At 35.0% G+C, this 18,973-nt stretch overlaps 1 protein-coding gene across 1 annotated transcript in view; it reads left to right on the plus strand.

The window, feature by feature from the left end:
- The window catches only part of Ctf4 (Chromosome transmission fidelity 4), a 454,523-nt gene extending 440,437 nt beyond the window's left edge, over positions 1-14,086 (plus strand). Inside the window, exons 25-26 of the mRNA XM_090376337.1 lie at positions 13,498-13,713; positions 13,937-14,086. Coding sequence (XP_090232463.1) covers positions 13,498-13,713; positions 13,937-14,086 — 366 coding nt within the window. The remainder of the gene's footprint in view (positions 1-13,497; positions 13,714-13,936) is intronic.
- Positions 14,087-18,973: the final 4,887 nt, after the last annotated feature.

An 18,973-nucleotide genomic window follows, 5' to 3' on the forward strand; every position in this document is an offset into this window, starting at 1 on the left:
CGTTCAATATTTGCATTGTGGCCAAATACACAAAGGATGAATTGTGCAATTTTTAGTAACTCCGAAGTTAATTCAGAAGTTTTACATTGTTTAAAAAACATCACCCATTTCTCATTTGCAGTTAATGTATTCCATTTCTCATTTTCTTGTTGTGTTTCCAAGAATAACTTTAAATTATGCCATTGATCAAACAGTTTTACATCATCGACTGTGCCTCCCTTCTCTCAAAGATATTCTAAGCAGGAATGAACATTGTCCCAAGAAGGAATTTCTGCCAAATCAATCCATTCTAAGATTTGAAACTCATCTAATGGTTTTAACCATGATTCAATATATTTTAAAGTACGGCCATACAAATTCTCGATTTGAACTCTAAACTGTGTGACTTCATTTTCCTTACCCTTTTCTGTTGCAATTTTAAGTATTGAGCACACTTTTAACAGAAGAAATTTATTGGTTTTCCTCTCCTTGAGCAAATGAAAAACAGTCTTAAGGATTTTCTGCACTTCAATTATTGAAATACAGTCTCTTTCAATACGTTTTATATTTTCTTGAAAGACTGACATGAATGAATGAGCGAATGAAAGGTATGCCTCGTTCATATCATCTTCAAAAAATGTTTGCAATATTGCTGGTGAATCTTCCAGCGACAGAAAATAGGATTTAAAGTTCTAAAATGCGATTTATGGCTGGAAAGAGAGATAACCATCGTGTTTTGGTATAGTATAAAGGTTGCTTATACTCTGTCTCTACAAAATTGCAAAAGTCCTTTAGTGATTCAACTCTCACAGTATAAATAGAGAAATTATTGTAGATTACCCTAACCAGCATTTCTATATTGACTGGTAGCCCATCAAAACTATAATGCACAGTATTATTTAAAACATGTGATGGACAACTAATTACAATTAATTTATCATTAAGTTTTTCTTTTAGTTTAAAATACACATTATTTCTTCCAGCTCTTTTGACACCACCGAAGTTAGTATTACAGTTATCACCAGAAAAAGAGAAAGGAGATACATTTAGTTATAATGTTCTTTTTGGTTAAAACATCACATACAATATTTTCAATTGTGTGTGATTGCTCATTGGGTTGATTAATTATATCTAATAATTTACATTTAGTTCCACCCGTTTTGATAGTCAAAGTACTGAATTAAAATTGGGAATATTTTCAGTGAACCATGATTGCTAGCATCTGTTGAAATGCTTATATATGGTATATTCTTTAAATCATTCATTACAAGATCAATTGTATGTGGTCCAAAAATATTATTTATGATTGCCTCAGCAATCATAAATAATATTTTTAAGTCCTGCCACAACATTTTTTGACAAATATGTGAATCAGGAAACATTCTTTTCATTAGCAGAATCCAACAATCCAGTGACGGTATGATTGGTGATGCATTACTGTATGATATGCTGCCACGCCTTCAGAAGCTCTGATGAGTTTAACATCCTTGTTAGGTACAATAAATTTTTGCAAAACATTTGATGAAGCCGATGCACACCTGGCGTTACGCTTATGTTTTTCAGTGTTCAGATGTTCTTTCCAATCAAGTTTTCCTTTATTTTCAACAGAAATAACACTATTGCAAATGATACAGATTACATCATGTTTAGTTTTATCTCTCTTGAATGATGTTCTTGAAGCATTTCATTAGTTACTATACACTTCCTTTTTCCCATGTTTTTGCAGCAATACTGCATGCCATACATTGCTTTATTTTGAAAAACAGTAGCAACTACTTGCCAGGGACAAAAAACATAAAACGATACTTTGATATTACCGATGTTTTTGCTGTGGTAGTGCATACTGTGGCACTTTTCTGTTATAGCCACCGTAACTTCTGCGCTATCTATTTGCGGCCACGTAAGCTATAACACTCTCCATTGACGTAGATATGACAGCACGTGTGGTCTGTGATATTTAATGAAAACCCGATGATGGCGCAGCAGTCGCGGTGGATATAACAGAAAAGTACCCATACTGTATGTACCATAATTTGTTTGGGTATCACTCACATTCTTATAAGTGATGCTTAAATGAATACAGAGGGTGTAAAAATCTATTGACTGGTAGCCCATCAAAACTATAATGCGCAGTATTATTTAAAACGTGTGCTGGACAACTAATTACAATTAATTTATCATTATTTAAAGTGAATGTAAATAGAAAAACTAGGACAAACGAGGACAAATTTTAAAAACCCCGCGAGGACACCTTAAAAAAAAAAAAGGACATGTCCACGGAAACCCGGACGTATGGTCACCCTATGTAGGAACATTGTACGGTATATGATTGCTAGGGTGCTTCTTTTGAGCCCCCCCCAGTCTGACCGACTGATCCTGGCAATCATATCTGCATAATTTCTCACTTTCTTTGCCAAGTAGGTCAAATGGGAATAAAAAGTTAATTTTGAATCAAAGACCACTTCAAGATATTTTAGTTCTGTTACCATTTTTATAGTAGTTGTGTTAATTTTAATTTGTCGACATCTTCTTATGTCTAAATTGCCTTTTAGAAGTATATGTTTGATTTTTTCAGGCAATATTTTGAGCATGTGCATTTGTGCCCACTCCTGCAGCTGCAAGAGGGTTGCATTCGATCTTTGCTCTACAACTCATGTGTTATCTTTTACAAGGAAAATCGTGTCATCTGCAAAGGCCAGGCTTTACACAGGGCCTGAATGTAAAATGTCTTGGACATTTTACATGCGTTTAATAATATGTAAATATAATGTGATTTAAATATAAAATGTAATGTAAATTTGAGTCTAGAGTGAATATTATTAAATGAATGTAAAATGTCCAAGACATTTTACATACGTTTAGGGATAGGATACAAAATACTACATCAACCAACAATCGTAATATTAAAAAATACTTTATTTCTGTCCCATACATTGAACAGTGGCATAAACATCTTAACAGATTTTTAAGATACCGAATTTAAAATTGTGCCTAGGCCAATACGGAAACTACACACTATACTGAAAAATCACTGTCCTTTCCTCATTTGCAACACAAATAAATGACCTGGTATACAACATTTCTTGCGGTGATTGCAACTCATCGTACAAGGTTCTATGCGTTTTCTGCTGAATTTTCGTGTTAATCAACACACAGCCTCAGTTCGTGCTTCTCATTCAGTAGCGTCAGAATTAGCCTTTCATGCCATTAACAAAAAAAATACTTTTATATTTAATGAGGCGAAAATACTTAGTATCCAACATAATTATACCAGACTATTAATTGCAGAAACGGTCGAAATTAAATTACATGAGAATTCTGTTAATGTTCGCTGGCCATTTCTAATCTCCGATTCGTGGGCTTTTTTATGCGCATGCACAAAGACAAATAATCCTTATTTAAGTTTCATGTTCACCCCTATTCAGTAATTTTCGTTCCTGTGATCACGACATACGGTCAAAAAGCGTTTTCAGCTTCGGTAGGGAAAATCGTTTTGCAATTTTTTCATTAAATTTCTTTTAATTAATTTATTTAATTGTGTTCGATTGATTTTTGATTACTTTTTTTCTGCAATGTTAAGATTTTTGATTTTTTTCTTTTTAATTGCTGAAGAGTATCATATGGAAGTGTTCTACATATTATATTGAGGTAAACTTCTTATTATTTTACAAATATTAGGTACCATTATGCAAATTAGTCAACAGGCAAAATATAAATTGGAGACAGGTACAACAAATGACAAAGTGGATTATAAACATTTTATTAAAGTTCCATATATACAGCATTGGTATAGACAATTCATTAACATTTTTAAGAACGCTGAATTTAAGATTGTTGCACCCTATGTTTCAAGACGGCATCGAGTAAACTCCATGCCGTCTTGAATCATAGGGCGATTGGTGTAGTTCCTACCATGGAAGCTCACAACATTGTTTGCAATATTCCTTGTGGTGGATGCAATTCCGCTTATATTGACTCGACCCAAAATTTACTTTTGATAAGGATGCAGCAGCAGCAGTTAGGGCAGGTGCCTCTGAGCTTTCATTTCATGTGATCACTGATGGGCATGTGTTCCTTTTTAATGAATCGAAAGTCCTTAATACACAGCAGGAATATTTTAAATTATTAATTGCTGAAACATTAGAAATGAGATTAAATGGCGACTCTATTAATGTACACAGACCTTATAATATTTCGGACTTGTGGACTCTTAACACACGCATGTATGAACAGTAATTCATACATTGGTTTATATAAATAATCTTGTCAGGTTTTGATAATTTTATATAAAACAGGAGGGATATCATTCGCAAATGGCTTTTGTACTTCTTTTGAACATGGTGACAAACCGAATAAGTTGGTCAGTTAAAAGAAGTTGTAAACGGTTTTAAAGCTTAAATTGTTTGTGTGAATATTTATTTGTGTCGTGATTTTAAGATTTTTTTGCAACAATTGTTTTTCAATTCTCATGGTAGCATGCAATATTGGTTGGTTTTTTGGGGGGTTGGTGGCTGATGACTTCCCATGACTCTTCTCAATGCACTTGGTGTGATATGAGAATTGAAAATAAACATTGAAAGTAAAAAGCTATTTTAATTTGATTTATTTAAGACTAGGCATGTGGGGTTGGTTCATATAATAATACATTCATCCGCGATTGAGTGTTGAGAGAATTACAGTCCTACTAAAAAGGTATGAGGTGTCCTCTTATAATTACAGATATTCAAGAGATAACATATATTAAATTTAGCACAAATAAAGAATATAACACAGAACAATGGTTCCCAAACTACTAAGATCTATGGACACCTTCAAAAATAAATAAAAAAAGGGTTGCGGACACTATATGTTTCTGTGTATATATGTATGAACTGGGTTTTCTGAAAAGAAAATTCAGAGTTTTATGTTTAAAACAAAGTAGCTTTATTCTTATTTTTGATTAAATATATAATAACTTTATCATCAATTTGCTATATATATAGAACAAATCATTTAACCAGTTCCAGAGGGTCCATTTCCCGGACCCCCCGGAACTGGTCTTCAGATCTGTAGGGGTCCATGGACTCCAGTTTGGGAAACTCTGACATAGAAGACATTTTATTGTTATATAATAAATGTTATCAGTTTTTTTGGTTGAAGCAAAAATATTTCTTGAATGATTATGCAACTCGAAACCCAGGGCCTTTTCTCTACTAACATAGAAGCTTTCGGCTTCTGTATATAGCCTTTGTCAACTAATTGAGCACTGGAAATAGGTGGTTTTTATGTGTGTGTGTGACCTTCAAATACATAAGTACGCAAGGTCGTGGAGGAAGAGAGGAGGGTGGTTTACAGGTATGTGCGAAGAGTGACGAGGTGGGGAGGGAGAAGGTTGAGTTACGTGATTGCTGTCGTAGGCGGACCTGAGCTCGTGGACTATGACAGGTTCAAATATGGGCCTCTGTATGAGGCGATAAACATGCAGCCACTTGAAAGTAACTGTAGTCATTTGCATTCGAGGACATGCCATACACGATGTATTGAAATTTATAATACAGCTAACTTGCCACTATTTCCAGAGGGATTATTGACAAGTACATGTTAGGAGCAGAAATGATCTTCACTACCTACACCATAATGAATTGTTTTATTACTTATAATGCAGCTATCAAGAGAAATATTATTTTCTGGAAATTTCGTTAGAAGATAAAATGAAGTTTTATAAAAGAAGATAAAAAAAAAAAAAAAAAAAAAATTTCAGTAAAGCAAAGCCCCCCCCCCCCCTTTTTTTTTATCAAATGCACACTGGACCAAAATCTGATGAAACATCCTGCACACCGATATTGTTGGCTACAGCAATTACATAAAGTAACAAAGTAAAATATTGTTCCCTAAAGCAATTACAGTAAAGCAAAGTGTTTTTTTTTTTTAAATCAAATGCGCATTATTTTATCGGTTTTATGGCAGTTTTTTTCCGTTTCCACTGTTGCCTTCCAATAGATAAATTTCTTTATTTTGTGTTAATAGATACAGTACATATTGAAGAAAAGAAATACGATATTTTTGTCTTTCAAAAACAATTCATTGCAATTCTTTCTGTTACTTTCTTATGCCAAGAAACAGTTGCGTACATTTTTTTTCCCCCTCCATTGGCTATGTCAGTCACCTTGGTAACTGTGACGGACTTAGCTTCAAAGTCAATTACGGCTCCATGTAAGTTGATTCGTTCTAGCCAGTGGCGCCACAATCACGCAGGAAATTCAAACTTGTTTTTTGTGGGCATAATTACAAAAATGCCTATACGATCGTATATTTTTGCTGTTTTCAAGTTAATTAATAGTTTCTGCTGAACTTTAAAGGTAGGAAATCAGAGAAAAAAATTCTGTTTATGTATATTGAGAGTTTCAATTTTGTAGATTAAGTAGAAATTTTAGAAATAATTAGTTTCTTTCATGAGGGCAATTTTCAAATTAGACTTAAAAGTAAGCATAAAAATGGCCAAACCATTTAGAGGTTAAGAGGAGATTTTATCTGACCAATTTTATTGAATACTGTGATGCAGTTACAAAGGAACTGGATGCAAAAAATAATTTTGATATCGTGTACAGTAAGCACCCGTTATAGTGATCACTGTTATTAGAATCAGCTGCTAAGCTTTATAGAATCAAAGTGCCTAAAACTTCTCGGGTAGAGGTTTGCGATCCCTTGTCTTGAGGGTGAAATCTGTACCCCCCCCCCCCCATTTTTGCGTATTGGTACTATATACTGCATCACATGCCACGATTGTGACAGCTGCTATGTGGTGGAAACTGCCAGAAGGCTCGGACCACCTCACGGAACATGAAAAGGCCATTCGGCTAGGTAAGTCTACACACTGCAGTCGCAGAACACCTTTGGTCGATGCAACATGACCTCAATCCCAGTCTCGATACCGAGCTGGTTGACCAATTGCGCCACTACTATCACCGTCTGTGATTAGAGTCACTATACATATCTGGTTGTCGCAACATTTTAAACCGCAATAGAGGTGTACGACTACACCCAATCTTGGAGTCTGTAGTGTTACATGACAAACACTGGCAGTCAGCCAATATATGCAGTAAATGATTCAGCATTCATATATCCTTGTGCACGCTCTCTTTTTACTTAACATGACCTTGCTCTGCCATTCCATTCATAAAATTTTATATTTCCTATTTATGTATGTACTCCTACGGCTGAGGAGGAGATTTGTTATCTCGAAAGCTTCCGTTAACAATTTATTAAATACTTAGTTACTCTCATGCTGGATGTACTGAATTATTATTTCTGGTTTTTGATTAGATTACCAAACTAAACAGAATCAGAAAGATGATTCTGACATAGTAATAGGCATTTCTGTTGGCCAAGGTCACAGAGAGAGTGAAACAAGAAGCAAAGATACCGAAGAAGTATTTTATTGCCACATGTAACTTAATTAAAGAAATACATATGATTAATTTCCAAAGCATATAATTGCTGCATTTTAAACAATTTCGATTATATGTCCTCCGTTTCCTTGTTCAGAAATGCACTGATGCAGTGAGGTGTTTCACTTTCTTGTTCAGAAAATCTCCTGATCTTAGCTTACAGGTCTGTAATTATCCTTTTATCCCCTTTGCAATACAAGAAACTAAGACCATTGTAATCAACATTGCAGAAGAAAAATCCCTTTCCTCTCATCTTGACAGTAGTTATATCTCTCTAACACTCCCATCAGCAAGTTTCTTCGTGAAATTTAAATTTTGTAAAATGCTTTTCAATATCATTTATTTATTTTGATCTCCAATTGCCCAACAATAGAGTGAAATTGCTACCAAAAATTGAATCAGAAATCGTTAAAGATTTATTTAATCTACTCCAGCCTGCTGGTCAAGCTAAGGGTAACAGTTATGCACACATTCAAGTGACCATGATTCATATCCACCGACTACTACTAAATATGGTGAGATCCTTGTTATTATCTCTATCTTCTGGATCTTTATAACCTTATTAGCATTGGTAATAAGATCATAAAGATTCAGATCCAGAAGGCCACTTCCTTGAATTTATTTAAGCTATTAACTTCCACAACTACAGATGGAAGTTTATTCCCGCAATCAACAACTCACTGGCTAAAGGCAAATATCCATACATCTACTTTACAACTGCCTTTCCATAACTTAAATTTATGCCACCTCAGGTGCACAATCTGAGCAAGAGAAAGAATTCCATCAGCATTGAGCTTGCTCACCCCATTCAAGGCCTTATACACTCTAAACCAGTGTTTCCCAACGTGGGTCCCACGCCCCACATGGGGGCAATTTGATTGTTCAGGGGGGCAATTCAAAAATTGCTCGTCTAGAGTTTAAAACAACCGCCTACTATGATTTAACTTGTACAAAAGAAGAATTGTTGGTATCTCAATTTTAAATAAGCATTCGTTAAATGTTGTACTTTCTATAGAGCTGCACTTGAAAGTTTGGAGTAATATCAACTACAGTTTGCTCGGAGAGTATTGCTTACTATGCCTAGTGAAGGAATAGTACATACTGTATTGGACGATTGCTTATGGCATATGCAATGTGCAAGCAAAGTGGTTGTCTACTGTAGCCTACCGCAAACTCAGCATGTTATATGAAATAGGTAATTCCTTTCATACAAACGCTCGTTTGGGCATCGTGACTGTACATTTGGATAGGTTTGACGATCTCAGATTAAAATAAAAATTACTTTGTCCACGCACAGAATTATTATTAATGAAGAACCGTGATATACAATGGTATGTATTTGTCATATATGTATTTCTGTGGTCTCAGTAAATAAGCAAATAAGTCCAAAAACTCGAATTTGCAGGAGAGGAAAAATAAACTTCACACTCTCATATAAACACGCATATATTCGAATATACAAATATTTATTACTCACGCTAAAACTACAATAACGAAGATAGCTGCGTGTCACATAATAGTAAATAATAAATACTTTATTATAGTGCACTTATCTCATTTTTGACAAATTAGACTTATCTGCTTGTTCACAGAGACCACAGATTTAATAGCCCGAATTCAGTAATTCGTGTGATTTATTTATTCAAAAAGCGTACTAATAATTAATTTTGATATATTAAAATAAAATTAAATTAACTTTAATGCATAGTTTATTTTTAGTTTTTGATTTATCTTATATTTATTTCTTTCAGTTGCGCAGTAAAATGAGTAGTGCAAGTAAAAAAAAAGTTCGTCAGTATTCAGAGGAATACTTAAAATTTGTTTTCATACCCGCTATCCACGATCAAAGGTCACCTTTTTGTCTTTTATGCCAACAATGCTTGACCAACGAATCAATGAAGCGAGGTCGTCTTGAGGCGCATTTGAAGGCGAAACATAATGCTCATGTAAATTCAGATTTAGATTACTTTCAAACTTTAAAGAAGAATTTTGAAAAAAGAGCAACATTAAAGTCTCTGTTTATTGCTCATACTGCAACTGTCAATCGTACTCTTGAGGCTAGTTATGAAATTTCTTTACTCATTGCTAAATCTGGGAAAAATCATACTATAGGAGAGAATTTAATCAAACCATCAATATCAGCATTTCTTAAAACAGTTCTGGAAAAAGATGACAAAGACGTGAAAGCTATGCCACTCAACAATACTGTTAGCAGAAGAATAGATGAAATGAGTGAAGATATTGAAATACAACTTGTTGGAAAGCTGAAAACAAGAAAATTCTCAGTGCAAATGGATGAATCAACTTTGAGAGACAGTGAAGCCGTACTGATAACTTATGTGAGATATATTGATAAAGGTAATTTTGCTGAAGAAATGTTATTCTGTAAATCATTAGAGAGCACCACTACCTCCAAAGATATATATAATAAGCTAAAAAATTACTTAGATGACAATAATATACCAATGAAAAATATAACATCTTGCGCTTCAGATGGTGCTCCTAATATGATGGGCAAGAAAAATGGCTGCTTAAAATTGATGAAAGATGAGAATCCAGAAATGCTTCTTGTGCATTGTGTTATTCATAGGGAAAACTTGGTAGCTAAAAATATTTCGCCTGTTCTTCATGAAGTACTAAAATCAGTTATAAAATGTGTCAATGCTATTAAAGCTAATGCCAAATGTGAGCGTCTCTTCAAGCTTTTTTGTGAAGAACAAAATGGAGACCATGTGAGACTTTTACTTCACACTGAAGTAAGGTGGCTCTCGAAAGGGAACTGCTTGAAAAGATTCATGGAACTATTTGATACTATTAGTGACTTTTTAAGTGACAAACCTGAAATGAGGCATCTGTTAACGGTTGATGGTAAAGCATTTGTGAGTTATTTAGCCGATATCTTTGAAAAACTAAATATATTAAATAAACAACTTCAAGGAACAAATAAAACTCGTCGATGCAAAAGCGAAGATATTTGGTTTCATTACATTTATTGAATTATGTCAAAAATATATTTGTAACAAAAATTTTGAACAGTTTCGTTGGCTGCAAAAATGTGAAGTGACTGATACCGCTGTACTTGTTATTGTCGATCATCTGAAAATTCTGTCCGCTGATTTAAAAGAAAGGTTTTCTGATTTAAAACAAATTGATTTTCCAACCTGGATGATGCAACCAATGCGGCAAGCATCAAGCACAAGGGTCTCACTAAATTTAGTGCACTCATCTAGAAGTGACTTCACATGGAATGTTGAAATTATTAAACAATTAAATAATAATTACTAAAAATTAAAATATTATAAAAAAATCTTTCATATAAATTATTTTGTACTTGAATTTTAGTTGTCCATTATATGTTTTGAAAATTTACTTACTGTTTTTTTCTTAATAATTTCCTAATGATTTCTTCCTAAAACCTAAGTTTTGTGTCCTGAACAAGTTGTAATTAGGCTTCATTTAGGAAATAATTCAATTTTTGAATATAAAAAATATGTATATCGGTGTTTCCCAACGTTACATAGGGGGCATCAGAATTATAGAAAGACTTAGGTGGGGCATGGTAAAAAAAAGGTTGGGAAACACTGCTCTAAACAGATCACTTTGCACGTGCCTAGTCTCCAGATCCTGCAATTTGCAGAACTTAAGCCTTTCTTGGTAAGAACAACCCTTCATTCCCCTCACCAATCTCGTACTTCTCTATACTCGTTTCAACAGCTCTACATCCTTTCTTAAAATGAGGCCTCCAGACATTTATGCAGTACTAAAGGTGTGGCCTGACTATTGCCTTATACAAAGGGATAATCACCTTATCCCTGCTAGCAAAATTCCTGTGTATTATTGACAAGACACCATGAGCTGCTCTGGCAGCCTGTCTGCACTGCTCTGAAAACTTCATATCTGACTGACAATTACCCCCAGCTCTTCCTTATTCTCCACTTCCAGAGTGTAGAACCACACAGTTGGTACGTTACTCTGGGGTTACTGCTACCCATATGCACTACTTTGCGTTTTTCAATGTTAAACTTCCATTGCCACCTCTTAGTCCATCTGCCCAACTTTTCTAGCTCCTGTTGCAGTAGGATACTGTCATTAACAAACCCTGCTACCCATGTATCATCTGCAAACTTGGACATTAAACCTGATATACCTTCATCAATATCACTGATAAATGTATAAAACAACAACAATGGTCCTAAAGCCGAACCCTGGGGGACTCCACTAATAACATTAGTCCACGAAGAGCAGTGTTCATTGATTACCACTCTCTTCCTTCTTCCACTCAACCATACTTTTATCTATAGTAGCAACTTTCTCTTAATATTGCTCCAATTTGTATAGCAGCCTTTAATGTGCTACAATGCCAAAAACTCCTGAAATCCAAGTATATGATATCAAAATCATTTTTTATATCCAGTTCCTTTGTGATCACATCATAGTATCCAATCAAATTGGTCAAGGTTTCCCCTTAACAGACACATACTGTGTCTGAACTATAGGTGCAGTCTTGTCTAGATGATTCTACATTGCTTCATTAACCAGTACCTCCATTACTTTCCCTGGAACTAAAGTTAAACTAACAGGTCTGTAACACTCGTGTCACCCTTTGATCCCCTTTTGTGAATTGGGGATACGTTTGCACTTCTCCAGTTCATGGGGACCTCCCCTGAATCCAAGGATGCTCTCATAATTATGGCTAAGGGTCTGCTTACTACCTTTGCTGCCTCCTTTAATATAACTGGATAGCTCCCATCCATCCCAAATGCCTTTCTTGTGTTTAACTTCAACAATTTCTCCTCCACTTCCCTGCAGAAATGTTCATTCAGTTTGTCAGCTACCTGAGCAAGATCACTCAACAGTCAAATCATTGATGGAAAATTTGCATGTAAGGGCAAGGATTGAAATATATCCTTTTAATGAATTTGTTTCTACCTAAAATGAATTTTAAAGACCATCTTCACCTGCCAAACAATGCTATACCTGTTCAGACCTCTTGAAAATTCTTCATTAATTATGGAACTTTTAACTTCTCTCTCCCACTGTCATTGGTTCAACTTCATTGCAATCATTGGATTTGCTGTTTGTGAGCATGATTAGTGACTGATTAATAATTACTGATAAAGAACTGAAAAGAGTTTTTGCCCCCATTTCTTAGCAATAATTTGACATAATGCATCTTTGTGATTGCACTCAGTAGACCACCATGTTTTTAAACACTAATGCAGGAACTTTTATCCACTGATATGTATTTGGAGACCTGTCTTGTCTTTTCATGTGTTTTTGAAGCAGCACGATTTAAACTGCCTAGTTAATGTAATAGTCTTATTGCAAAGAGCACAACCAGCCTTGCCTTCACAATGAATTGCTCTGATTTTGCACATTTTTAACACAAATAGCATTACCAAAAGATTAATCCTCATTTATTTAAAAGAGACCACCTGGTACCCTGATGTGAGACCATAAGTCTTTGAGTAGGGTGTCTAGCAGCATCCGACATTTTAAGTAAATGGCAAATTAACCTTTATGATGTCATTTATCTAAAAGTGGTACAAATTTTGCATTCACAACATTTCCTTTTTTGGGCCGTTTAAATTGTGATGGCAAAAAAAAAAAAAAAATCTATGTAGACATCCAAGATAATCCTCTCAAATTCTTATAATTTCAGTAAGGCCAAATTATCATTAGCTATTGTATAATTTTTAAGCTAGTAAATTTTCATTCAAATAAAATATCCAAAAATAAAATTTATACTTTTTTCTTGAATATTTTACATGAATTGTGTGTGTGCTAACATGACATAGCACTAGATGCCTGTAAAACTGAAAGCTCACAACACCTGTAAAAAAGATGAATTTCAATATCAAAATATCCATTATGAAAAAACCATTCAAAGAAAATTTGTAAATAAGCAAATTTGGAATTCATTTTTCTGATCATTACACAGAAAAATAAATTGTTACTGATAGAATAACTGTTTTTATTATATATATATTTATTTATTTTATTATTTTTTTTTTTTTTTTTTTTTTTTTAATTTTTCTTTCATTTCAAATTGATGAAATTATGTTGTTGCTTTTTAATGGTTTCATTAAAGGCATTAACTTCTAAACAGCCAGTTTTCTTGAAAACTGGAGGCAGTGATTTGAAAAATACTGTAAAAGTAAGATCATCCAACAAGATTTCTGGTTTTGAACTGTTTCTGGAATCAGAAAGGAAAATGCTTGAATCACAGTACCCAAATATGAATAATCAAGAATTAACTAAATTAGCAGTACAGAAGTTCAAAGAACTTTCAGCAGAAGATAAGATGGTGAGATGTGTTTATTTGATTTTAATTTTTGATTCTGTCCCATCACCATCCCAAGTTTATAAGGGGGAACCTTATAAAACTGGGATGGGGATCAAATTTTATGGTTGTTATATCATTTATTTTTAATTACGTACATGTCCATACTGATTCTATAACAAAAGAATAGTATTACAATTTTAGTGTGCTATAATTTAATAGTTGATGTAATTTGTTATAACATCAGAATTTTATTTCAAGAAAATTGTTTTTAATTCCACTGTCTCAAGTAGAATCAGCACATAGTTTAGGAGGTGGAATAAACTTTGTCAAAAAACAAACTGTTACTAGTACAGCTGCAAATTCTCCTGATTTACATTGGAGTATCCTTTTTTAATCAGTTTGTCTCCTCTCTTTCTCACCATCATAACATAGGTGGTTACAAAGAGCTTCTCTGTCTTTTTGCAAACATAGTCTATCTTTTTGTTTTCAAAAAAAAAAAAATAGTAAACATACATTAAAATTGGAATATTTTTTACCAAATTCTGAAAATTTCTGCTTATTGCTGTTAACAATTGGCTATAGGTGTGCTAGAATATCATGTGTTTCTATTTTGCATTGCAAAATAGAAAAGCATAATAATAGTTAAGGTTTACTGTTAGGTGCAAACTTGTGTAGTGTAAAGCTAATTAACAATGTCATTCAATAAGATGTCAAAAAATATATACAGTGTGTTCCGGTTAATTGGGGCAGCCGTTTATTTGGGGGCAAATCTTAAAAAACAGAAACCAATCGAGAAAATAGCCAGGGTTTACTTCGCTTAATTGGGACAGCATGCCGTTTAATCAGGGCAGGAGACCGCAGCACTGGAGATTACCCCACGATTGACTCCAACAGTACCACGTGGTTCGGTCGAAATTCTGGAGGTCACAACCATAAAACAATAAAAACAATTAGCAGTCACCTGTTTATTGGGCTTTTCTGTTAGCGAAATCTATCATAAACGGACAGAAAACTAGATCTTACTGAATTTGCGATAATACCGACAGCTGGAATTATGTGGGTAATTATGGTGAAATGTGTTTACACTTCCATGAAATCTTCTCTTCATTCCTATTTTTAAAGCTTTGTAACTCGTTACTCCGTTTTCACTTGCACATATCGTGTTACTTGCAATTTGTGTGTGCCGTGTTCTTTGTTATTGATTGCTTATCTTTTTACTGTTTTAAATTTTAACCCCCACCCACAAATGTTAACTAGTTAGTATATACATATTACAGTACGTATTAATTATTCTGATTATCACATATATTCTTCCGATTTTCACGTATCATTTAATTTTTTAATTGGTAAGGTAATAAAGGGTAAATTTGTGCTTAATATATCTTTGCTTTTATAGCCTGTGGATAATATTCCTCCTATTTTCTCTAATTAGAATCACTGTTTAATAGAATTAAAATTCAATTCACAAACGTGATCACAATGACCGGTGCTTACTACACATTGTATAGTGAACGGTACTTTACTATGGTGAGTTCGTCGTAACATGATTTGATTGTAAAAAAAAAAAAGGTAAAGTACAGCCATTATCAACCCACTGCAGCCTCCTCAACAATTCATGCTTTTTACACTGAACCAGTTGTAAAGGGGGAATACATTGTATTTTTAACTATTTACGTGAAACTTCGGATAATTGGGGCAGCCGCTTCATCGGGCCAAAATGCACTAGTCCCAAATAACAGGAATGGACTGTATATGATTTAAAATTTTTGAAGATATATAAGATTTCCCATTTGTTAGTAAGAGACAAGTCATTAATATGACGTGACTCTAACAAAATCTTTCCACTCTTTGTAGTAGTAGTAGTGACATGTGATGCAAGAAAGCAAGTGAATGAGCTTATGCAGCATCAGCCAAAAAAAAAAAAAAAATCACACCACTCCCTCCAGATGCATCTCCAGTTCCTCTTTAAATTTATTTAAGCTATCAACTTCCACAACAACAGATGGAAGTTTGTTCCAACAATTAACCACTCGCTGGCTAAAGGCAAATTTCCACACATCTATTCTACATATCTTTTCTTAATTTGAATTTATGCCCCCTTAGGTTCGTAATTTGAATAAGTGGAAGGATCCCATCAGAATTCAGCTTGCTAAATCAGATCACTGCACAGGTGCCTAGTCTCCAGCCACTGCAATTTGCAGAACTTAAGCCTCTCTTGATAAGAGGAGCCCTTCATTCCCCTCACCAATCTTGTTGTACATGCTCAAGCAAATCTACATCCTTCCTAAAATGAGGCCTCGACCTGTATGCAGTACTCAAGGCGTGGCCTGATCATTGCCTTATACAGAGGGACAATCACCTCCTTTTTCCTGCTAGCAAAATTCCTATATATCATTCACAAAACCCTGTGACCTGCCCTGGCAGCCTGTCTGCATTGCACAGAAAACTTCATATCTGACTGCACAATTACTCCCAGGTCTTTTTCATTTTCTACCACCTTAAGTGTAGTACCACACAGTTGGTACGTTTCTCTGGGGTTACTTCTACCCATATGCAGTACTTTGCATTTGTCAAGGTTAAACTTCAGTTGCCACTTCTTAGCCCATCTGCCCAAATTATCTAGAACCTGTTGCAGTAGCACACTGCCCTTAACAACCCTGCCAACCTTTGTATCATCTGCACACTTTGACATTAAGCCTGATATACCTTCATCAATATCACTGATAAATATACAAAACAACAGTGGACCGGCGTCTCCGTAGCCAGGTGGGAAGGAGCAGCAGTGCGTACCACACGCTTCTTGATTAGACCGGGGTTCGAGCCCGTCACCACCAAATATGGAGGATGCGGAAAGGTCAAGGAATGACCACCGCATATTCCGGAGCAATATGGCCTTAGTTGCTAATGCTCCTAAAAACCAAACAACAACAACAGTGGACCCAACACCGAACCCTGTGGGACTCCACTAATAACATTAGTCCACGAAGAGCAGCACCCTTTGATTACCACCCTCTGTCTTCTCCCACTTAACCATCCTTTTATCCATTGTAGCAATTTACCCTTAATAACATTCTACTCCAATTTGTACAATAGTCTTCCATGCGCAACAGTGTCAAAATCTTTCCTGAAATCAAAATATATGATATCAAAATTATTTTTTGCATCCAATTCCTTTGAAACCACATCATAATATCCTATCAAATTTGTCAGACAAGAATTTCCCTTAACAAACCCATGCTGTGTCTGAATTATTGCTGCAGTCTTGTCTAGATGATCCTGCAATGCATCTTTAACAAGTGACTCCATTATTTTACCCGGAACAGAAGTTAAACTAACTGGTCTGTAATTACTCGTGTCACCGTTCGATCCCCCTTTGTGAATTGGGGATACATTTGCACATCTCCAATCTGTGGGGACCTCCCCTGAGTCCAAGGATGCTCTCATAATTATGGCTAAGGGTTTGCTTAGTTGCTTTGCCGCCTCCTTTAATATAACTGGATAGATCCCATCCACCCCAGGTGCCTTACTTAGTGGAGCTGCTGCTCCACTTTGCTCTCAGTTATTACAAAATCATTAAGCACACTGCTACAATTTGATAACCTTCTGCCATTTTCAAACCTTAATTACTCCTCATGTGTGAATGTAGATGCAAAATACTCATTCAGTTTGTTTGCTATCTGAGCAGGATCATCAACAGTCGAACCATCGATATCAAGTGGACCAATCAGATTCATCCCCTTCCTTTTAGAGTTTATATAAGTAAAGAAATCCTTTCTGTTTTTCTTAGCATCTTTTTCCGAAGATTTCTCATAATCTGCCTTCGCCTGCCTAACCTCCTTTGTGACCTGATTACTGGCTAGTTTATATCTGCCATAGGCTTCTGAGTCACTTGATAATTTATATGCATCCCATGCATTTTTCTTCTCTGTCACGAGTCTCATTAGTTCATTTGATAACCATTTAGGCCTAAACCTTGAACAATATTTCTTATTAGGTATGAAACCTTTTTCCATGATTAATTCTTTGAATGCTTTCCACTTAGAATTTACTGTTGGTAACATCGTCAGTTGATCCCACTGAACTCACTTCACGGAAGCAAAAACCCTTTCCTTTACGCCTGATGGTAATTATATCTTTAAATAAATCCCACATCAGTACACTGTGATCACTGCCACCAAGTAGTTCCTTTATCTGCAAATTCTTAATACACAAATGATCACTGCTGATAACCAGGTCAAGAGTATTACCCTCTCTGGTTGCCTCTTGAACATGCTGCTGCAGAAAACAGTCATCCAATAAATTGTCTCCTAAGTGTTCAGTTTCTGTTGCATGCCTTCCTTTAATAGTTTTTCTGTCTTCTTCTAGATGGAGTTTAGAAGCTTGAGAGTGTTTTTTTGGACACCATCCCAGATGTGAGAACAATGTTCCATGGCATGGTGGATTTCAGATATGTACAGAGCAACCAGTTGTTTAGAAGAAAATTAACACTATGAGCGAAAAAGAAAACCCAGTTTTATGGATACAGAGGAAGCAGTATTGATGATTTTGTCTAGAAATCTGCTTGCCTTTGACGATGAACAAAAAAAGAAGCAGTAGACTTACTTTTGCAAGAGATGACTGGACTAAGTTTTTAGGGATTGAAATTAAGTAAGATTTTCTTGCCTTACTGAAAGGATATTCTCAAATTGAAAACTGGAATATAGTGTGCTATCATAAGCAAAATTACGATTAGCATTTCTAGTCATTGTCATTAGTAGAGGCATTTGATGCAAGAAAGCAAGCTTATATACAGCATCAGCCAAAAAAAACCTACTTCCCATTTCACTCGTCCAGTTCTTCCTTGAATTTATTTATGCTATCAACTTCCACAAGTGCAGATCGAACTTTGTTCCAGCAATGAACCACCCACTGGCTAAAGCCAAATTTCCACACATTTATTCTACAGCTGTCTTTCCTCAATTTAATTTATGCCCACTCAGATTCATAATATGAACAAGAGGAAGAATCTCATCAGCATTGAGCTTGCTAAAACCATTCAAGGCCTTATACACCTCAATTAAATAACCTCTAAGCCCATCTGCCCATCTTTTCTAAATCCTGTTGCAGTAGTGTACTGCAATTAACAATCCTGCCAACCTTCATATCATCTGTAAGCTTGGACATTATGCCTGATATGCCTTTATCAATATAATTGATAAATATAGAACACAACACTGAACCCTGGACACTGCTCTTCATGGACTAATAACATTAGTCCACGAAGAGCTGTGTCCATTGATTA

The sequence above is a fragment of the Mastigoproctus giganteus genome, chromosome 6 (assembly GCF_048544385.1).
Source record: "Mastigoproctus giganteus isolate SK-2022 chromosome 6, ASM4854438v1, whole genome shotgun sequence".
Lineage (NCBI taxonomy): Eukaryota > Metazoa > Arthropoda > Arachnida > Uropygi > Thelyphonidae > Mastigoproctus > Mastigoproctus giganteus.